General features: G+C 41.0%; 1 protein-coding gene across 4 annotated transcripts in view; it reads right to left on the bottom strand.

Moving 5' to 3' along the window:
- Sh3d19 (SH3 domain containing 19) overlaps positions 1–19,172 on the bottom strand; it is a 177,497-nt gene that overhangs the window by 24,395 nt on the left and 133,930 nt on the right. For all 4 annotated transcript variants that reach the window (XM_071614618.1, XM_071614617.1, XM_071614619.1 and 1 more), the window contains exons 8-11: positions 12,276–12,383; positions 7,242–7,354; positions 1,705–1,766; positions 172–436 (exon numbers count right to left, since the gene is read on the bottom strand). In XM_071614618.1, coding sequence (XP_071470719.1) covers positions 172–436; positions 1,705–1,766; positions 7,242–7,354; positions 12,276–12,383 — 548 coding nt within the window. The remainder of the gene's footprint in view (positions 1–171; positions 437–1,704; positions 1,767–7,241; positions 7,355–12,275; positions 12,384–19,172) is intronic.

Raw genomic sequence — 19,172 nt, 5'->3', positions numbered from 1 at the left:
ACCCTGCTTTCAAAGCCTAGGTGGTGTTCTGATCAACTTATCTAAAGCACTCTTAGGGTCAAGGAACAATTTCCTATTTGTTTCACCATCTTTTTCTAGGGAATAATGGATTTTAAAATATATTGTAGAACAAACCTCTTGACCGCAAACATTTTTAAAAGCCCAACTTACCATGTATTTTCTGTACAGAGGATGTCCTGGTTTGGGACGAGGGGGTAGCACCGGATCTTGACTTTTAAAGATATGACTCTTGGCTTTTGAGAGCCCAGATGCCAAGTGACTTTGTTTTTTCTGAAGATCCATGTCAGAAGAGGACCGACTAAAAGGCAGTTTTTTATTTGATGTTCGGGTTGCAGGAAGTTTTGGGGGAGGTGGCCTCTCGGGGGCTCCTTTGGGAGGAGGCCGTCTAGCTGGAGTAGGTTTTCCATTAACGGGTCTGAAAGTCAATGGGAAGTCAGGAGTCAGTGTCTTGATCAGTATTAGGTTCCATTCTGTCCTTTCCTATAGGTGTATACACACACACACACACACACACACACACACACACAAGACACCTCACAGCTTTCTGCAAGTGGAGTGCAATTTACTGAAACCTGCAGGGTATGCTATTTTTGAGCAAATGACTGCTGCATTAAACATTATATTATTAGAGGAAATGCCATGATGTTCCAGGTTCCTGTTATCTTGCACCAGAGATTCATTAGTTCAAGACAAACAAGCATTTACTATCACGAGCTCTCTGAGGCCCTGACTGCTCTTAAACACACCATGACTATTTCAGGAAGCTAAGCACTTTTCCACCTAAGTCTGAGATGAAAAGCTTATAATAAGATATCAGGTATGTGTGCTGGGGGCTTGCATGTGATTAGAAAAGGAACATCAAAACCCCCTGATGTTCATCTGGTAGGAGTTACTATTGAGACTAACTTAGATTAACATAAAGAAAATTCATTTTGAAAATGGGAGAGGACAACTCTTAGGTTGAAAGCTTTTTCTTAAAAACTATGATAGAAATAAATTTCAACATGGCAGTGTCTTCTGGTAGCATTATAGCCTTTTGTTCAGACAGTTCTGGAGCTCAGAAAGCAGGTCACCTCTGAATTCACAAAGCCTGTGTCCCTTTACAGATGCCCCGAACCAGGCCTGTCTCTCTTAACTGGGAGGGTGGGTGGGTGGGTGGGTGTGTGTGTGTGTGTGTGTGTGTGTGTGTGTGTGTGTGTGTTCCAGAAGTGGGGTTGTTGTAGGTTTGGAAAGGAGCCTTGTTCATTTGTTTGAGGAAAAGTAAAAGAAATCCACATTTGTGCTCTGCAAAATTTTGGACTATGTTAAAAGAAAAAGGAGCAGAGATTCCTCTAACCTGCTGTCAGAAGCAGACTGTAGGCTGGTAGCTGGGGTGAATTTGTGGGTTTATTTTATCTCTAAACAAAGATCTGAGACCAACAATACTTGGTCTGGATGATACAAAAAGATCGTCAGGTCTCTGAGTCATTCATTTTATTTTAATTTAGTTTTTGGTACCAACCACATCTCCAGTTCCCCTTTTTAAAAAATGTTTTATCTTGAGACAGGATCTCACTAAGTTGCTGAGGCTGACTTTGAACTTGCAATCCTCCTGCCTCAGCCTCCTGAGCTGCTGGGATTACAGGTGCACACCACAGTGCCCGGCTCATTCATTTTTCTCTAACTTTTCCCACACTTCCTTACCTTGGTGGCAACCTTGGGGGTCCTCGCACAAAACCTCCGGTCTCACCAGCTTGGTTGGATTCCTACAAGGATCAGAGGAGAATTTTTAGCCAACATTAACCTAAAAAAGAACTTGTCAAGAGGAACTTTAGAGAATTTAGCTGGGTCTGAAAGTGTAAATGTAGCTCAGTTATTGAAAATAGCAGAAAAGAATTTTTGATCTTAAATATTAACTCACTATTTACTCCACACTATTCATGTCCTAATACAAGTGAAAACACCCAGCAGAGGAAACCAAGGCATCTCCTGTTGTGGACCAGAACCAGACAACAGCACTGCAGGGCCACGCACCGGGTGATTCATGAGATATTAGGGGATGACATTTACATCATGGTGGGTCACACAGTAACAAAGTAAGCAGGCACCATAGGAAGTAAACAAACACATGACCCTTGTTAATCCCAATTACACAGAGGAAACACTGCTCCTGAGTCTGAACACCTACTAATTGAAGTGGTTATTAGTTGTTTTATAGGCAGATCCTATCTCATCACTGGATGGTTTCGACATTTTGCAAAACTGAAGAGGCGAGAATTAAAAGCAGCCCGAGGGATGGCCCAAAGGGCACTCATACCACCAGGCCACCGTAGATGGATGGGCTAAGAGTTTTATAGGGAAGAGTAAAGGGGAACAATGTGAAAAATTAAAGATGGATGTAACCTAACCGTAGATGAGAGAAACTGGAAGCACATAGAGATTAACAGGAAGACTTTCCCAGGGGAAGGGACTCTAGCTGCTGCTTAAACAGGTCTTCTGAACAGGGCATAGCCCAAGCATTGGGGAATGAGCACAACTCACAGAAATATCTTCAGATCTCCTGTTGAGTGACAAGCTAAAAGATCTCAAAGCCAAACACAAAAAACAAAACAAAACAAACAAAAAAACCCCTCACTAAATTCTTCTAATTAATTGTCTCCTTTTTAAAATCAGAACTGGAAAATTTCCAACTAAAACCTACTTTTCCTCTCCCACTTTCTAAGACCCCAACACAATACACAAGAAATATTCTAAGACATCATAGGGAAAATTTGTTAGTCCTTTAAAATTATACTTTCTTTTTTTTGTAAAGGGGTTTAATTATAGCTTGGGAATCTCTGGGCTAATTCAGACTGTTTTCTTCCTTCATATCCTATAAATAAGTTAAAACTCACTTTCATGATTTTAAATTCACATGGAATATAACTTTCCCTTAAAAATCACATGATTAGGGATTGGGGTTGTGGCTCAGTGGTAGAGTGCTTGCCTAGCATGCGTGAGGCATTGGGTTCGATCCTCAGCACCACATTAAAAAAAATAATAATAAGCAAAATAAAGGTATTGTGTTCATCTACAACTAAAAAAGAAATTCTTTTTTAAAAAAATCACATGATTAAGTTCCAATAATGGTGATCATTTAAACATATTTCAATGTTTTAAAATCCCATTTTTAAAGACAAATTAAGCTTGCCCTTAAAACTTGGTTTCACTAATGAGTTCAGTTAATGTAGAGAGGCGAGTCACCAGTTCATAAACCCTGAAATATTCCAGAATATAATCCATGCCTTATAAATACACTGTTGTCTATATTTCTTCCTGGCAGATAACGCTATGATACTTGAAAAGGCATTTACTTCTTTGGTCATCTTTAAAATTAAGTCAAACAGGGGCTGGCATTGTAGCTCAGTGGCAGAGCGCTTGCGTAGCAATTATGAGGCACTGGGTTCGATCCTCATCACCACATAAAAATAAAATAAATAAATCTAACTAAATATATATTTATATCTATATCTAACTATATATATCTAACTAACTATATATATATATATATATATATATATATATATATATATATATATATACACATAAATCAAAGCAAAAAAACTCAAACAGATAGGGAGAATTCTCCCTAACATTATAGTTGTATACCTTAACAATTAAGGAGAAATCTCAAAAGAATATCAATGTATGAACTTGACAGGGAAAGGTAAGGATGATGTATTGTAATAAATACACAGCATATGGTCCTAAATCGGTGTCAAATATTACCTGCAGTTTCCCCTGGGTGGTGGTTTTGTTTTGTTTTCTTTTGCTCTTTTGTGATTCTAGGGATTGAACCCAAGTCCTTGAGCACGCAAATGTTCTACCACTGACTCCCAGACCCACGGTGATAATTTTGTGGGAAATCTTAAGTACTTTTTAATTTCTCAATTTTCTACAGTGAGCAAATTTTAAATCGGAATAAAAAAAGGCAGCACATCCAAACTCCTCAGGGACATCAGGCACATCTTGAAAGGCACTGCTACGTCTGATATACTCCAAATGCCAAGAACACAGGGACAGTTCCCCCCAGAGCCACTGTCTTCGTGTTTGCTCAAGCATGGGCTTGTGCCCAGGTTCTGCTGACAGTCTTTGGAAGATTATCGATTAGGGACTTCCTTCTCTTCAGCATTCCACGCATACTTCAAAGCCTCTCTGTACTTGCTCTGTGGAAATTTTTCTCTAGTCTGACATCCCTGGACTTCGGCAGTTGATGTGTCTGGATAAGCATTTCAGTTCCTGGCAAATTTGTTTTTTCTGCTTGTATTGTGTCTGTAGAAATCTTTTTGTTCATCGGCATTAGAATCACACTTTAACTTCAAAATAATTCCCCAGTATTTTTGTGGTATTTTAAAAAGACAAAGATTTCTCCTGAGACCACACTCTTGTGTGCGGGAATTACTAAGCAGCCTCTATAGATGTATTTCTTCTAAGAACTTAGGCTGCTTATGTTCTGAATTCAAAATCAGCCTGTTTCCTCCCACAGACCCTTCTGAGCTACATGACTGACACATACATACTCTGCACTCTCAGCTGACTCTCCTCCTGTACCTGTGGGTAGCTTCCCTGGGGATGCTTTGAGAGCCTGCGTGCCCAGGGGCAGCAGGGCACACAGAGGTATCTGCTTTTACTGGCAGAAGGGCTCCAGTGGCCCTGCCGCTCCTCACTTAAATGGAGTCCTTCACCATTTAAGTGAAGAAGGCGAGGACTGGCAACTGCAGCCATCTTACCCGAGATGGAAAGTTCCCCAGTATTCATGGCAGGAGAAACAGCAGAGGGTTTTTGTTGTATGCCATTAAAAAACGCAGTTGGCAAAGACCACGCCTCTTTTCCTGGGTTGCTACACTGATGAAATATTCTTTCTAGAGACCCTCATATCCACATTTTAATCTTTAGGGCCTCTGGTCTAAAATTCATTCAGTATTCATAATTCTCAAACAAAAGGAATTTCTTAAGCATCTATGTGACTCTGTCTCTAGAAGTCTGTACACGTGACTTCAGGCAAATCACTGAATGTCGGAGGCCGCCCTGAACAGGAGCCAAGCACACGTCTTTAAGTCTGGAGTAAGGAGCTGGCATTCATGTGGACTCACCTCTGCTTGCAGCAGGTACAGTTCAGGGATTGGGTGTCCCCAATGGGGCTGAGTTACACCCCCCTGTTTGTTGTAATAGAACAATTTTTTGGATGGAGTGTTCTATCAACAGCTCCCCTCAATAAATAGGGCTTCAGATTGTGCTCCCCCCACCCCACCTGCCTCCGGTGTTCTTCTCTTGTCCCCTCGGGGGACCTTACATCTGAGGCGGAGAAGCTGTCCTGAAACCACCCAAGAAAAAGGTACTTTCTGTGTCTGGGTAATCTGTTTGCCCAGATTCACCCAAGTGACCCTGGTTCCACAGCCTGCGCTGGACAGGGGTTACAATTGAACTTGTGTCTGTTCTGTTTTTCTTTCATACTCAGTTTAAAAACTATGTATTTAGGAAAATACAGACCTGCTCCGACCCTATAAACAGTGGAGGACGGGACTTTCCTCATGTTATGATTGTGAGGAACAAACACAACTATGCCTCTAGTGTCTCCCCAGATGGTTTCGTTTATTCCAACTTCCTTTTCTTGTTTTTCTAAAACATGGGAGTTGCTTGGCGACTGCTTAACCCCCAATATAATAATTATTTCAATAGAGCTTTGTCACTCACAAAACCCATGACATCACTTCCTGAATGATATATACACTACTCATCACCCTCTCGCTCCCTTTTTAACACTTTGAGAGTAGAAACCCATAACCCTCTTAAGCAGCTGTCCCTCCATGGAAGTGGGAGACTTTCTCATTCAACAACAGTATGGTAGGGGCCCTACTATCCTCTTTGGGGTTTCCTTGGCCCAATTTTTTTTTTTTGTACCAGGGATTTAACCCAGGGGTACTTAACCACTGAGATATATCCCTAGCCTTTTTTTTTTTTTTAAGATTTATTTATTCTTATTTTTCTATAATTTTTAAAATATATTTTATACATTGTATATTTGCATTATGTATTTTTTGTATATTTTTATTTATATAAGACAGTAGAATGCATTACAATTCTTATTACACTAATAAAGCACAATTTTTCATATCTCTGGTTGTATACACAGTAATATTCACACCAATTCAATGCCTAGCCCTTTTTATTTTTTAATTTTGACAAGGGTCTTGCCAAATTGCTTAGGGCCTTGCTAAGTTGCTGAGGCTGCCATTGAACTTGCTATCCACCTATCTCAGCCTCCTAAGCCACTGGGATTATAGGCGTGCACCATCACTCCTGGCTTGGCCTGGTTTTTTCAATCTTTATTTTATTATTATGTGATGCTGAGGATCGAATCCAGTGCCTCACGCATGCCAGGCGAGCATGCTACCACTTGAGCCACATCCCAAGCCCTTGGCCCAGTTTTAATAAAAAATGATTACCAACATTCTGAAGGTACAAATGACCACTGAATTTTAATTCATTCTACAGAAAATCTCCTTTAACTTGGTATTGACTAATTTAATCTCTCCTTCAAAGAAATGTCTCTTTCTAGATGATCAGATGGGTTTGCCTGCATGATAGGCATAGTGTAAACCTATTATAAAATTTGAACTGAAAATGTGGTTCAAAGAGTTTAAGAATTGATTTCTTTTGAAACAAGTCTTAAAGATCATCTATCGCATAAAAATTTGTAAAAATATGAGGAATCATTGAGGTTATAATAAAAATATATATACATCATCTTAACATATGTACAGTAAAGCACTAATTTAAAAAACATTTTTCTCTTTAATTTCACATTAAAAAAGTCTTTGGGTAATTATCTTAAAATTATGCCACCAGTTGGGTATTTTAAATAAAAGCTGACAATCTGGCTAAATCCACTTCCACAAATATTAAAGGTTTTCCCAGATTTTAAATAACTTCCTCATTATTAGCATCATTTAAAAGGCAATGTCATTACATTGGTACAATATAGGTTATTTTATAGTGAAGTATAACGAATTAGCCTAATCCCTCTGTAGGGACTTCTAAAATATTGAACATCGCATGGGATTTGGCAACTGGTTTCTAATAAAAGTATTTTTTTCAATATGACCAGTAGTAAAACCATCTAGACACTAGCTGAATATTTAACTTTGGTGCACAGCTCTGTCTTCAACATACTCTACACAACACAATCGACAGCCACTCACCAAGTTTCTAGATCTGTCAGCATTACTGGGTTTTCCAGGTACTGTGCTGTACGTGTTTCCAATAGGTTTTTCAGCTGGGAGTGGAGGTGGGCTTTGCGGATCCTCATGTAAACCTGGAAAAAACAGTAAATTCATCAGTAATGCCTAGTCTGGCATTCCAAAGAATGAAATGATTGCAGCTTGATTCCTTAGAAAAATGGCTAACACAAAAGAGCCACACACAGGACGGACAGAAATCGATGTGTTGGTCAACACCAGTTACTTTTATTATATATTTTAGAGAGAGTGAAAATAATACTAAATAATTACAATAGCAGCTAGCATTTGTGGAGAAACGTCTATGTTCCTGGCATTAACTCAAGGCAACTTTATTTGAATATATTTCTTCAGCCAACTTCTATGTGCTAGATTTATCTAGTCTACTAGCTAGTTGCCACATGTAGGAATTTAATGTAAATGAAATAAAATGAAAATTTCATTCTTCAGTTGCATTAGTCAAAAAAGATGGTGGCTTCCCTCCCTCCCTCCCTTCCCTTTTTTATGGTCCTGGGCTTGAAACTTAGGGTGTGTACATGCTAGGCAAGCACTGTATCACTGAGCTACATCCCCAGCCCTATTTCTGTTTTCAGATAGGGTCTTGCTAAGTTTCCCAGGTTGGCTTCAAACTTGCAATCCTCCTGCCTCAGCCTCCACAGGCAGCAACCCTGTCCCTGGCCCACTCTGTTCAAGGACTCAACAGTCACCGGTGGTGAAGGGCTACCATACAGATACAGAACATTTCCATCTCTGCAGAAAGATCTAGTAGACAGTGTGGTGCTAGATGAATAGACTATCTAATTTACTGATGAAGAAAGAAAATACATGAGCTATCCAAGGTCTTAATGTCAGTGTTTTGTTTTGGTTTTGGCTCTTGAACCTTAAAGCCTGACTCGTTCTAATAAGACATGATCTTTAACAGGAGGTGTACCTAACCCACTCCCATCCACAAGTAAATAAATGTTTTCTAATTTTTTAGCTCTAGATTAATGAGCATAGTTAGCCTCAATTAAAAACAATACCTTTACATTCCAAACCACATCCTTATCTCAGTAACAGTGTGCTCCCAACTTATTTTAAAAGAAAGCAAAGACAACCAGATATAATGAGTGACAGCTAACTAAAATCTGCGTGCAAAACTGCCTGAGGAGGGGATGACCGTAACACACCAAAGGAGGCCAAGGCCACTTTTTACAGTATTGGGTTTGGACCCTGAAAGGATATGGGAATTTCCTATTTTTTTTTCAAATGAACACTTTCTACTGCCATTTCACACGAAAAACCTATAACAAGAGGATGATTTGTCAGGTTCCTGTTTCATCCACAGACAGGAAAACATTCTCCAAGGGAAGAAAATACCCAGGCCAGCTGCTAGGAAAACAATGATTTAGAGACAGGCAAGTGTTCTCGGTGAGAGGCAGAGCCGCCCTGGGAATTAAGACCCACCAGACACATCCAACTTAGTCACCAGCTATTTCCCCCCCAGGCTGGAGGACACTGCATAGGCTAGGCAGCATTCTGCCACTAGGCGGTCCCCAGCCCTGAAGGCAGTCACCATTTTGAAGACATTCCCCTTGCTGTACTTTCCCTATTCAAAAGGACAATGAATCACATTTAGCATATGACACTGTTGTTAGAAATATTTAAAAGTACAAAGTCGAAATAGGCAAGCAGTAAAGAGGGAGTTTCTAGGCAAGAAGGGCCACCCCAGGGTGTACCTGGGCTGTGAAAGGAGAATTCTGCTTTGACATTGCATGCAGCCAGCCAAAGGTATCACTAAGAAAAGAGTGGCCGCTGAGCGGAGATCTGAAAGAATGGGGAGGGAGGGAGCCATGCAGATATCTGGGAAAAGAATGTCCTGGTTAGAATAACAGGTCCCAAGGAGAAGAGCTGATGGGTTCAGAGAATATCAAGGACTTCTGAATCACAGTGTTCCTTTCTTCCCCGGTCCACTCTAAATTCTTCAGATACCCAAAGTCTTGTTCTTTTTTCTCTGCAGCATATACACATTGCCTGGTTTCTGTTAGATGTATGTATCGTTCATTTGTTCATTTTTCAGTACTAAAGATTGAACCCAGGGTGATCTATCACCAAGCTACATCTGCAGTTTTTTTTTTTTTTTTTTAAATTTTAAGACAGGGCCTTGCTAAGTTGCCAAGGATGGCCTCAAACTTGCCTTAGCCTCCTCGGCAGCTAGGATTACCACCACACCTGCCAGAAGCAACTCCTTAGAAACCATCTTGGAGCAGGGCGCAGTGGCGTGTGTCTATAATCCCGGTGGCTTGGGAGGCTGAGGCAGGAGGATCGTGAGTGAGTTCAAAGCCAGCCTCAGCTAAAGCGAAGTGCTCAGCAACTCAGTGAGACCCTGTGTTTGAATAAAACACAAAATAGGACTGGAGAATGTGGCTCAGTGGTCAAGTGCCTCTGACTGAGTTTAATCCTTGGTACCTCCTACAAAAAAATACCCACCATCTTGGCATGTCAGCTCCTCACATTTAGCACACGGCGTTCAACTTTCTCACAGTTCCTGGAGTTCCATGGGGAGATTAAAGTTTCTGCCCTGGTATAGCCAGTTGAGAGGTGTACAGAAAAGGTCACTATAGCCCTTAATTGGTGTCTGGGAACTTGAACTTTGGGACAGTTCCCATGATTCCCAGAACTGAGAAAATACAAGAATATGTTTCATGTGGAACACCTGCTTTCCTTCTGGGAATCTGAAATTTCAGTACATGTCAAGATTTCTAGGGGTGCCTATGGAACCAGCCTCCACTCATGACCCTCTGATGAACATCTCTGATTCACAACACTTCACATGTGTTGTCACAACTCCTTGTCGGGAGGGTTAACTTATCCTGTGTGACGTCACTAACAAAAGACTCGGATGTTTGTGCCAGGGTTCCTCCAGGTCTCACACCATTTACCTTTCCCTTTGCTGATTTTGCCTCATACTTTCCCCTTCTCCTCCCCTGTACCAGGGACAGAACCCAGGGCTTTGCACAATCTGGGCAAGAGCTCACCACTGAGCTACATCCCCGGGCCCTGATTCTGCCTCATACACTTTTGCTGTAATAAATCATAGCCACGAATATGACTATGTTATGTCCTGTGAGTCTTCCTATCAAAATGTCAAACCTGGCATCTTAAAGGACACAACACAACAGGAGAATAAATTTATGGATAAAAGTTGTATTGCTTAAGACCCACGTGGGCTTCTGGAAATATTTACTATCATTATATTTCACTGTGCCTGTTAAAATCCAGAGTGCATTTAATAAGGTAACAGCAAACAGCCTGATGAGCTATCATTTACTGATTTCTGAGCTCTATGACACTGTCAAAAGAAATATACCACCTGTTCTTTAACTCACACTACAATATAAGAAGTGAGAAACCACCAGAATTTGAGATCCTTGACTTTTTCTCCTCCTCATTGTTCACAGCAACTCAGTTCAATCTTCTAGCTACTGGACTGAGAGCCATCAGTTAATGGCAAAACCATCAAGAGACAAAACCAATAATTCTTCTTGGTAGTGCTTCATAGAAAAAACCAACCCCTAAAATAAAGGGCATGGCAGCAAGACAGTACTGGGCTGGAACAGGTTGAAGACCTGGGCGCACATACACACATACACACACACACGCAATTCTACCCATACTTAAAAAATCTCTGGGGCCTAAAATGAACAGTTTTGGCCTTTTGGCTTTTCCATTACAATAAATGTCAAATTTCGCTCTCTCTTTATTTTTATTTTTATTTTTTATTTTTGCAGTGCTGGGGATCAAACCCAGGGGCTTGTGCCTAGTAGGCAAGCACACTACTACTGAGCTACATCCCCAGCCCTAAATGTCACTTTTTTTTTTTTTTTAAGGTACTGACTATTGAACCCAGGGACGCTTAACCACTGAACCACATCCACAGCCTTTTTTTATATTTTACTTAGAGACAGGGTCTCACTAAGTTGCTGAGCCTGGCTTTGGACTGGGATCTGCCTGCCTCAGCTTCCTGAGCTGCAGGGATTACAGGCGTGGGCCACTTTTTCTTTTCTTTCTTTTTCTTTAAAAATTTTTTTAAAATATTTATTTTTAGTTTTTGGAAGACACATCATCTTTATTTTATTTTTATGTGGTGCTGAGGATCAAACCCAGTGCCACGCGCATGCCAGGCGAATGCGCTACCGCTTGAGCTACATCCCCAGCCCTCTTTTTAAAAATTTGTTCTAATTAGTTATACATGACAGAAGAATGCATTTAAATTCATTGTACACAAATGGAGCACAACTTTTCATTCATCTGGTTATACACAATGTAGTCGTAACACATGTGCAGTCATCCATGTACCTAAGGTAATGATGTTCATCTCATCCCACCATCTTTCCTGCCCCCATGCCCCCTCCCCTCCCCTCCTCATATTTCTTTTTGAAGTACTTGTTAAAGCTCATACAGAATTTCATCTATTGCACTACTTAAAAATTAAATGAAAAAATCAACTAAAAATGCATGGAGTAATTTAAAAGTACTATTCCTTGCAATAGAGCCATCATAAGAAGAAAGAAGGAATTTTCATCCATTGTTATATGCTTTTAAAGCTTTTGTATACAGCTTTTCACACAATTCACACATAGCCATATTTAAATGATGCTGATTGGAAAAATACACCCCTGATGAAATCATACAACTTCATTTGCTATTAGTTTCAATTACTTTCCCCTCAACCTTTACCAGAGGCACCAACATGGGATACTACAATTGTTCTGAGACTTACATTCTCCATGCATTCTCTCTGTGTAAACACAACCTTACGGTAAAAATTAAATTCAAATTTACTGTGCTAATTCTGCAAAGAATTGAGAGAAAACACCTTGCTTTTGAATGTCCATGACTATGAATAATAAATAGCAAGTTACCAATAATTTCAAAAGCAGACATGGATAAATTAGCATATATATTCTCCCAGGCTCTTGGAAATGCAAATAAATATGAAGGCGGAGAAGTGCTTACATTTTCCTGGTTTGGCTGGAATTCGAATTACAGTGGGCTTCCTGGCGGCTGCTGGTTGAATTGCTCTTTCTTTTGTTGGTTCAGTTTTTGTGGGGAGCTGAAAGGGATCTAATGGAAAACATAGTTTATTTTGCATGTTTTAGTTAACACGAACTCAAACAAAAAACCTCATTCATAATTTACGAGTCATATTTTTCATGCCCCAGGGAAAACTATTCATGGATAAACAAAATCTCAGTTTACAGAGACAAAAACAAAGTTGGAGCTCATAAAAGGAAATAATTTAGTGCTCTGTAAATAATTCATAGGGCTTTTCTTCCTCTGTGATGAGAGAGGTCCAGGACAATCCTGAATTATGTAAAGCGAGCTTTCAGGGGAGTGTAATCATTTCATTTCATAAGTGTCTGCCTGAAAATGAGGGGCAACTGAAATGAGACCATCTTTCCAAACCATAAACCCTCCCGGATCCCCCAGGAAGGAAGAGTTCTTCTCTCCTACCTCGCTGTGCATAAACTGACATAGTTACCCAAAGTACCACTAAGGCCTTCCTCCTCCAGCACCCTGCCCAGCGTGGGAAAGGGGCAGCCTTGGACTTGAACTACTGTTCAGTAAGTTCTACACTCCAGTGACAGAACACAAAAAATGTTTTATTCCAGAAATAAAATAAAGACATCTCCTTTCAAGTATTTAATTTTTGGGCAAGGATATGTGACAGCATTTTACCATCTTTACTGATTTATTTTAAATGGATAGTATGTACCTAGGGAAAGTATTTAAAACAAAAACATAACTATAAAACTTTTTTTCTTAACAGAAGGAAATGGACTTTTTGATTTTCTTTTCTCTTTTAAGAATTTAACCTGGGTTGGGGATGTGGCTCAAGCAGTAGCGCGCTTGTCTGGCATGTGTGTGGCCCGGGTTCGATCCTCAGCACCACATACAAAAACAAAGATGTTGTGTCCCCCGAAAACTAAAAAATAGATATTAAAATTCTCTCTCTCTCTCTCTCAAAAAAAAAAAAGAATTTAACTTTTATTTTTTATTTGTTTTTTTATATATAGGATTGAACCTAGTGCCTCGCATGTGCTAGGTAAGTGCTCTGCCATTGAGCTACAAGCCCAGCCCTGGACTTTTTCCTTAATGTAAATATTCTTTTCAGTGGTTTGGGGAAATGACTGTAATTTTTTTTTTTAAAGATTGGAAATGTAAAAATAAATAGATGAGCAAAAGTAAAATAAGATGCTTATAATTGTCGATTTGAATTGTCAACTTAGTTGGATTAAGGGATGCCAAGGATTAAGAGTATTATGGGAGGGGTTGGGGCTGTAGCTCAATGGTACAGCACCTGCCTCACACGTGTGAGGCCCTGGGTTTGATCCTCCACACCACATAAAAATAAACACATAAAGATATGTGCCCATCTACAACTAAAAAAAAAGTAATTTGGGTGTGTCAATGAGGTGTGTCTTGGAATGACTGGCATGTGGGATAGCCAACTAAAGTGGAGACTCTCCCTAAGCATGGGCAGCACCAATCAGTAGGATGATGGCTTGGATGGAATAAAAGTTGGAAGAACAAGGAAGCAGATGCAAGATGCAAGCTTGATTCTTCTTGAAGGGGCTCTTGACTGCTGCTGTGATCCTCTGAGGATATCGGACTCTTGCTTCTTCACTCTTTCAAAGTGGACTCTGCCAGTGATTCCCCAGAAGCCTTCAGCCTCAGACCACCGTAGCACTGTTGATCCCTCTTGTTCTGGGGCTCCAGCCTCTAGGACTGTGTGGCTACTGGTTCTTCTGGCTCTCCAGACTGCAGATGGCCATTGTGGACCATCCAGCTTCTGGTTGCATGAGCCAACCTAATAAGTCCCTTTTTTTTTTTTTAATAATTACACTTCGTGTTGATTCTTTTCCTCTAGAGAACCCTGACTAATACAATGCTCTATAGTGAATGCTCTTACAGATGTCAGGCCTTAGGAGGCTGACGGCCCTTATTACACCAGAGACAGAACTGTGCGTGCTGTAACTTGGCACTGCTCTGTGGATCTGGTCTACAGGGAGGTGCCCCCTCTACCAGCACTCCACGCTCCTGTGGAGAGCAGCACTCAGGTTCTGCCTGTGATGCCCCGCAGCTCATAAGCCTTTTGCTGTAGGACACACAAAGAGCTGATCTAAGAATAAGCCCTTTCAGCAATATGACCCTTCCCTTTCCCTTCCACCTGGCTCTCAGGCAATCACACCATTATGCACCCTACAAATAGCATCGTTTGCTGGCCACTTGCTTGACTTTTTTGGGGGGGTGGCAGGTACTGTGTACTGAACCTAAGGGCTTTTAACCACTGAGCCACATCCCCACAATTATTATTTTTCATTTTGAGACAGGGTCTTGCTAACTTGTTTAAGACCTCCCAAAGTTGCTGAGGCTGGCCTTGAACTTGAGATCCTCCTGCCTAAGCATCCCTGGATGCTGGGATTACACTGCACCCAACACTCACATGTTTGCTTATTTGGTCTTAGTATCAGTGGTAGGTAGGGAGTTAGGATGATAAAGTACAAGCCTATTTTATGTTTAATCTTCCACTTAGGTTAGGTCTCCAGATTATGTGTTAGCTAAGATGATTATTATTAGGTTACTATGAAAAAAATATTAGCTGACCCCTTGATGAAAACCCATCGGCTCACAAATGAGGTGAATTCTAAGTTCAGAAAACCAGTTTAAGGGTTGGGGGTATAATTCAATGGCAAAGCACCGCCTAGCATTTGTGAGCCCCTGGGTTCGACTCCCAGCACCACTAAATGAAAGAAAGGTAGGCAGAGGCAGGCAGGCAGGCAGGCAGGCAATTTAAGATAGCAAAAGAACATCATCAAACTAAAAATAAAAGATTCTATTATAGTACAATTTTCTCCCACTGAAACCTATGTCCCCCCAAGAAACAAAGCTCTTGCTTTGAGGTTTAGCCAAATTCCTTGACTTAATTTTTTATTTTGTGATCATATTTTTTTTACTTCAAAGTAATGTTGTAAAAAAATATGAAGCAATAATATGTATCATAGAAAAACACTCGCAACCTCATCTCTGTAGTAATAGTCATGTCTAAAATTTGGTATGTCTGTCCAGAGATTTTTCTATATTATCTCTATTATTATGCAGATATTTTGAAAAACAAATGTAGGACCATTTTATATCAATTTCTTTGCAGTTTGCTTTTGCACGATTGTTCATGTAGTGTGACTGGGTGTCTGCAACATATTGAACACTATTCAAGAGCTGGGGATGTACTGGAGAACAAAGGAAAGACTATGTCATCATGGAGCTTCTGTTGGAGTGGGGAGGTGGAGATAGAGACAACTAACAGTAAATATAATAGATCAACAATTTGTGGGGCACACAGGAAGGTGAGAAGCACTATTGAAAAAGGAAAATGTAGAGCAAGTGGAAGGACCTCAGGTGTGGACAGAAGAGAAACAAGTTAAGGTTTGGATTTTACATAGCCTCCAAAAGCCTTATGCCAGAGGCTTGGCCTTCAGTCTGGCACTATTGGACGTGGTGGAATCTTTGGGATCTGGGGCCTAGTTGGAAGAGGTGGGTCACTGTGGGTGTGCCCCTGAAGGGTATATACTGCTCCCAGTGTCTCTCCCTCCCTCCCTCTCTCCTTCCTGGCGGCCATGAGGTGAGCAGCTCTGCTCTACCATGTACTCCCGCCATGATGCTCTGCCTCACCACAGGCCCAGAAACCATGGAGCCAGCTGACCACACACTGGAACCTCTGAAACCATGAGCCAAAATAAATCTTGTAAGTTGATTTTCTCAGGTTTTCTGTCACAGTTACAGAAAGCTAACTAACAGGAGGGAAGGGCTCCATTAATGATATTGTTTATCCCTTTTTCCCAAAAGTTCAAGCTATTCTAACAGTTCCTCCAACTTGAAGAATATACACTTGGCCCTTAGGACACAGCAGTGCCAATGGATAAAAAGGAGCTGGTTCATTTATATTACAGCCCATTGTTGCATATATTACCAAATCTGAATGCTCTGAATGGGTCATCTATTGTAAGTACAATTAGCTAAAATGAAAGAGTGTGAAGAATCCATTCAATCTTGGCATACATTTTATTGAAAGAGAGAAACATAACATCTTTCCTTCTGCATCCTTCCTTTCTGTTCATCCCAGTGCCACGTCCCTACTCTGCTTCTTTGGCCTATTGGAACCCACTGTCTTCATGGAGCCACCAGCTACCTCTGACCCTGGAAGGGACTTGCCCTTGTCCCTGCCCTCAAGCTCTCCCCACTCCCACCAAAGCACTTGGTCATTACATCCCATTCTTTCAGTTCTCTCCGGGCTCTGTTTTCTGTGTGTGTGTGTGTGTGGGGGGGGGATCAAAAGTTCAAGAAAAGGATTAAGGCTGATGTCTGTTCGTGTAGTTCTACCTTTTAAGTGGCATTTGTGCTTTAACAGTTGCTTGGGATGTTGGTCATTAGTATGGTTTTTAGTTAATGTTTCCTGGGTGGGCGTGGAGAGGGAAGAAAATCTTGAGCATGGAATGACTTAAATTTTTTCATAATTTAAATTAAATTCCAGGCCAGTGCCACCTACACAGTCTTGGATTCCAGGATTGAGGGCACGGACGAGGGGGGCAGAGAGAGGAGAGAAAAGGCCAATGCACGCTCCTGAGGAACTGGGCAAAGGGGCACCCAAAAGGTGCTTCCTGATGTAGGGCTGGCCTTGGGGAACCCTGCCCTGAACCCTGCACACCATGGGGGCGGAACTCAGCTGTCCTGTGACGGGCTCCAGTCATTTTCTGTTTTAAATTGAAATAGCATTATATACAAGATATTCAAAGTGTCCTCGCTGCCTACCCTCTCTTTGGGTCTTTCATTTTTAACATCATCAGCTGCTTTTCCATAACTGGCCCTCAGATCATGTGCGCTCTACGATACATGTCTCTGCTAAAAAATATTCCTTTCTCCACCCAGCAGGGCCAGGAAGCCTTGGTCTCCACCTCTGCAGGGTGTCTGGCCTGAGTGGGCTGCTGGACGATGTGCCCCAGCTATGCTCAGAGAGCTCTGGGCTCCGTGTCGCCTCTCTGTCTGCATGTTGTCCTGGCTGTGATCCACTGGATCTGTTCATGGAGTTCAGATCAGAGGGGAGGACAAACAGTCTCACTTCAGCAAGGAGCAGGAGTTTCCCATCTTGATGGTGGTGGGCAGCTCTCTGCAGTCTGGCGATAACTCTTGTGTGCAGCGCTGGGGGCTGAACCCAGGTCCTGAACCACTGAGCTACATCGCCAGCCCCTGAAGCTCCCTTTCTGAATCTTTACATGAGAGGGGTGTTTTGTTTTTTTTCTCATAGAAATGATAAGTGGGCCACATTCAAAGCACAGACAGCACTTTGTGTCTGGGAACTGCAGGCAGAGCCAGGTAGGAACCTGGACCACAGGTATTTGTTAAACTGATTAAAGTTCCTAACCCCTTAACAGCAAGTGACTTTTGTATTCGGAAAAGTATTGTCCTAAAATGCAGCTGCGCTTCAAAGACTCCAATGGTCATAGAAACAACTATTGCATTCAACAAAACTCAGGCGCCTGTTACTATGGCCTTGGAAGTGGAACTTAAGATGGGACCTAATTTGTCGTACATATCGGGCAACATGTTGGCGTGGTAAATAAGTCCGATGAAACTTCCACAGGAGAATTGGAAAGCAGTTTTACCAGGCCACAAGCCTGACAGAATTTCAACCTCTATGTATGGGTTATGATCAACCTGTTTGGAACTCAGCAAAAGATTCTTGCTGTTCACAATTTAAAATGTGCTTATTTTGGAAATTCACTCTTCGGAAATAAAAAGCACTAGTAGGAGTAAAAATGTACTTATTACAACACATCTTTTTTTTTTTTTTTTTTTTTTGGGCAGTGCCAAAAACAAAAACTAAGAAAAACCCCAAATTAAAAATGAAGGAGGGCTGGGGATGTGGCTCAGTGGTTAAGCACCCCTGGGTTCAATCCCAGTACCTGCCCTCCCCCCACCAAAAAAAAAAGAGGAAACAACTTGAACATTTGCCAACAGAGAAAACACTGAATTATGATAGACTTTCAGCCCACTGCGGCAAGCAGAGAGTGGCCTGCTAAGTAATAGGTGTGCTGTGATGAAATTTTTAGTAAAAAGTAGGAAAAAAGTCTATGAACGTGAAATGTTTGTTGGTGTGGTGTGTCCAGACAGAAGGCTGTATGCTTTGCTCACACTGGACTGGAGAGAGAAAAAAAATTGTTTTGTAACAAAAATCTCTGGACTGTTTGTTACAACAAATACATTTTGGCTTTATAACTGAATTTTTTTTTCCCCCAAATTCTTTTCCAATCACAAGGAAAAAAGTTATAAGATTAAGCTCAAATAACACCTATGCCAAACCAACAACAACAAAAATTACTTAAAGAGAAAAAAATTTCCTATTCTCTTAGTTGCCTTTTCAAGGCAATAATGGCCATCATTTTTTCCATGAAGTAATTAGGAAAATAAGAACTTTTGGGGGGTCTGGGGGCATATTTCAGTGGTACAGTGCATGTAAAATACTCTGGGTTTAATACCCAGTACACACACACACACACATACACCCTCCTTTTTCTGCATTCTATTTAAAAGGAGATAATACCAGATAAGTGTTTCCAATTTATCTAATTTAGACATATTTAGTTCATAACAACTAGTTTCTATTTGTAACCTTGATTCTTCAGAAAATTCACTTTTTTGGGGGAAGGGTACAGAGCTGGGGATGGAACCCAGGACCTCACCCATGCTAGGCAAGCATGTCTACCACTGAGCTACCCACAACTCCACAATTTTATTATTTTTGTAATTTCTAATCATATTAAAGATCAGCCGGGGAAGCAGTTCTTTTTCTGTAGC

The sequence above is a fragment of the Marmota flaviventris genome, chromosome 7 (genome assembly GCF_047511675.1).
Source record: "Marmota flaviventris isolate mMarFla1 chromosome 7, mMarFla1.hap1, whole genome shotgun sequence".
NCBI lineage: Eukaryota > Metazoa > Chordata > Mammalia > Rodentia > Sciuridae > Marmota > Marmota flaviventris.
The sequence above is the reverse complement of the archived record's forward strand: the minus strand, read 5'-3'. Positions and strand labels throughout refer to the sequence as shown.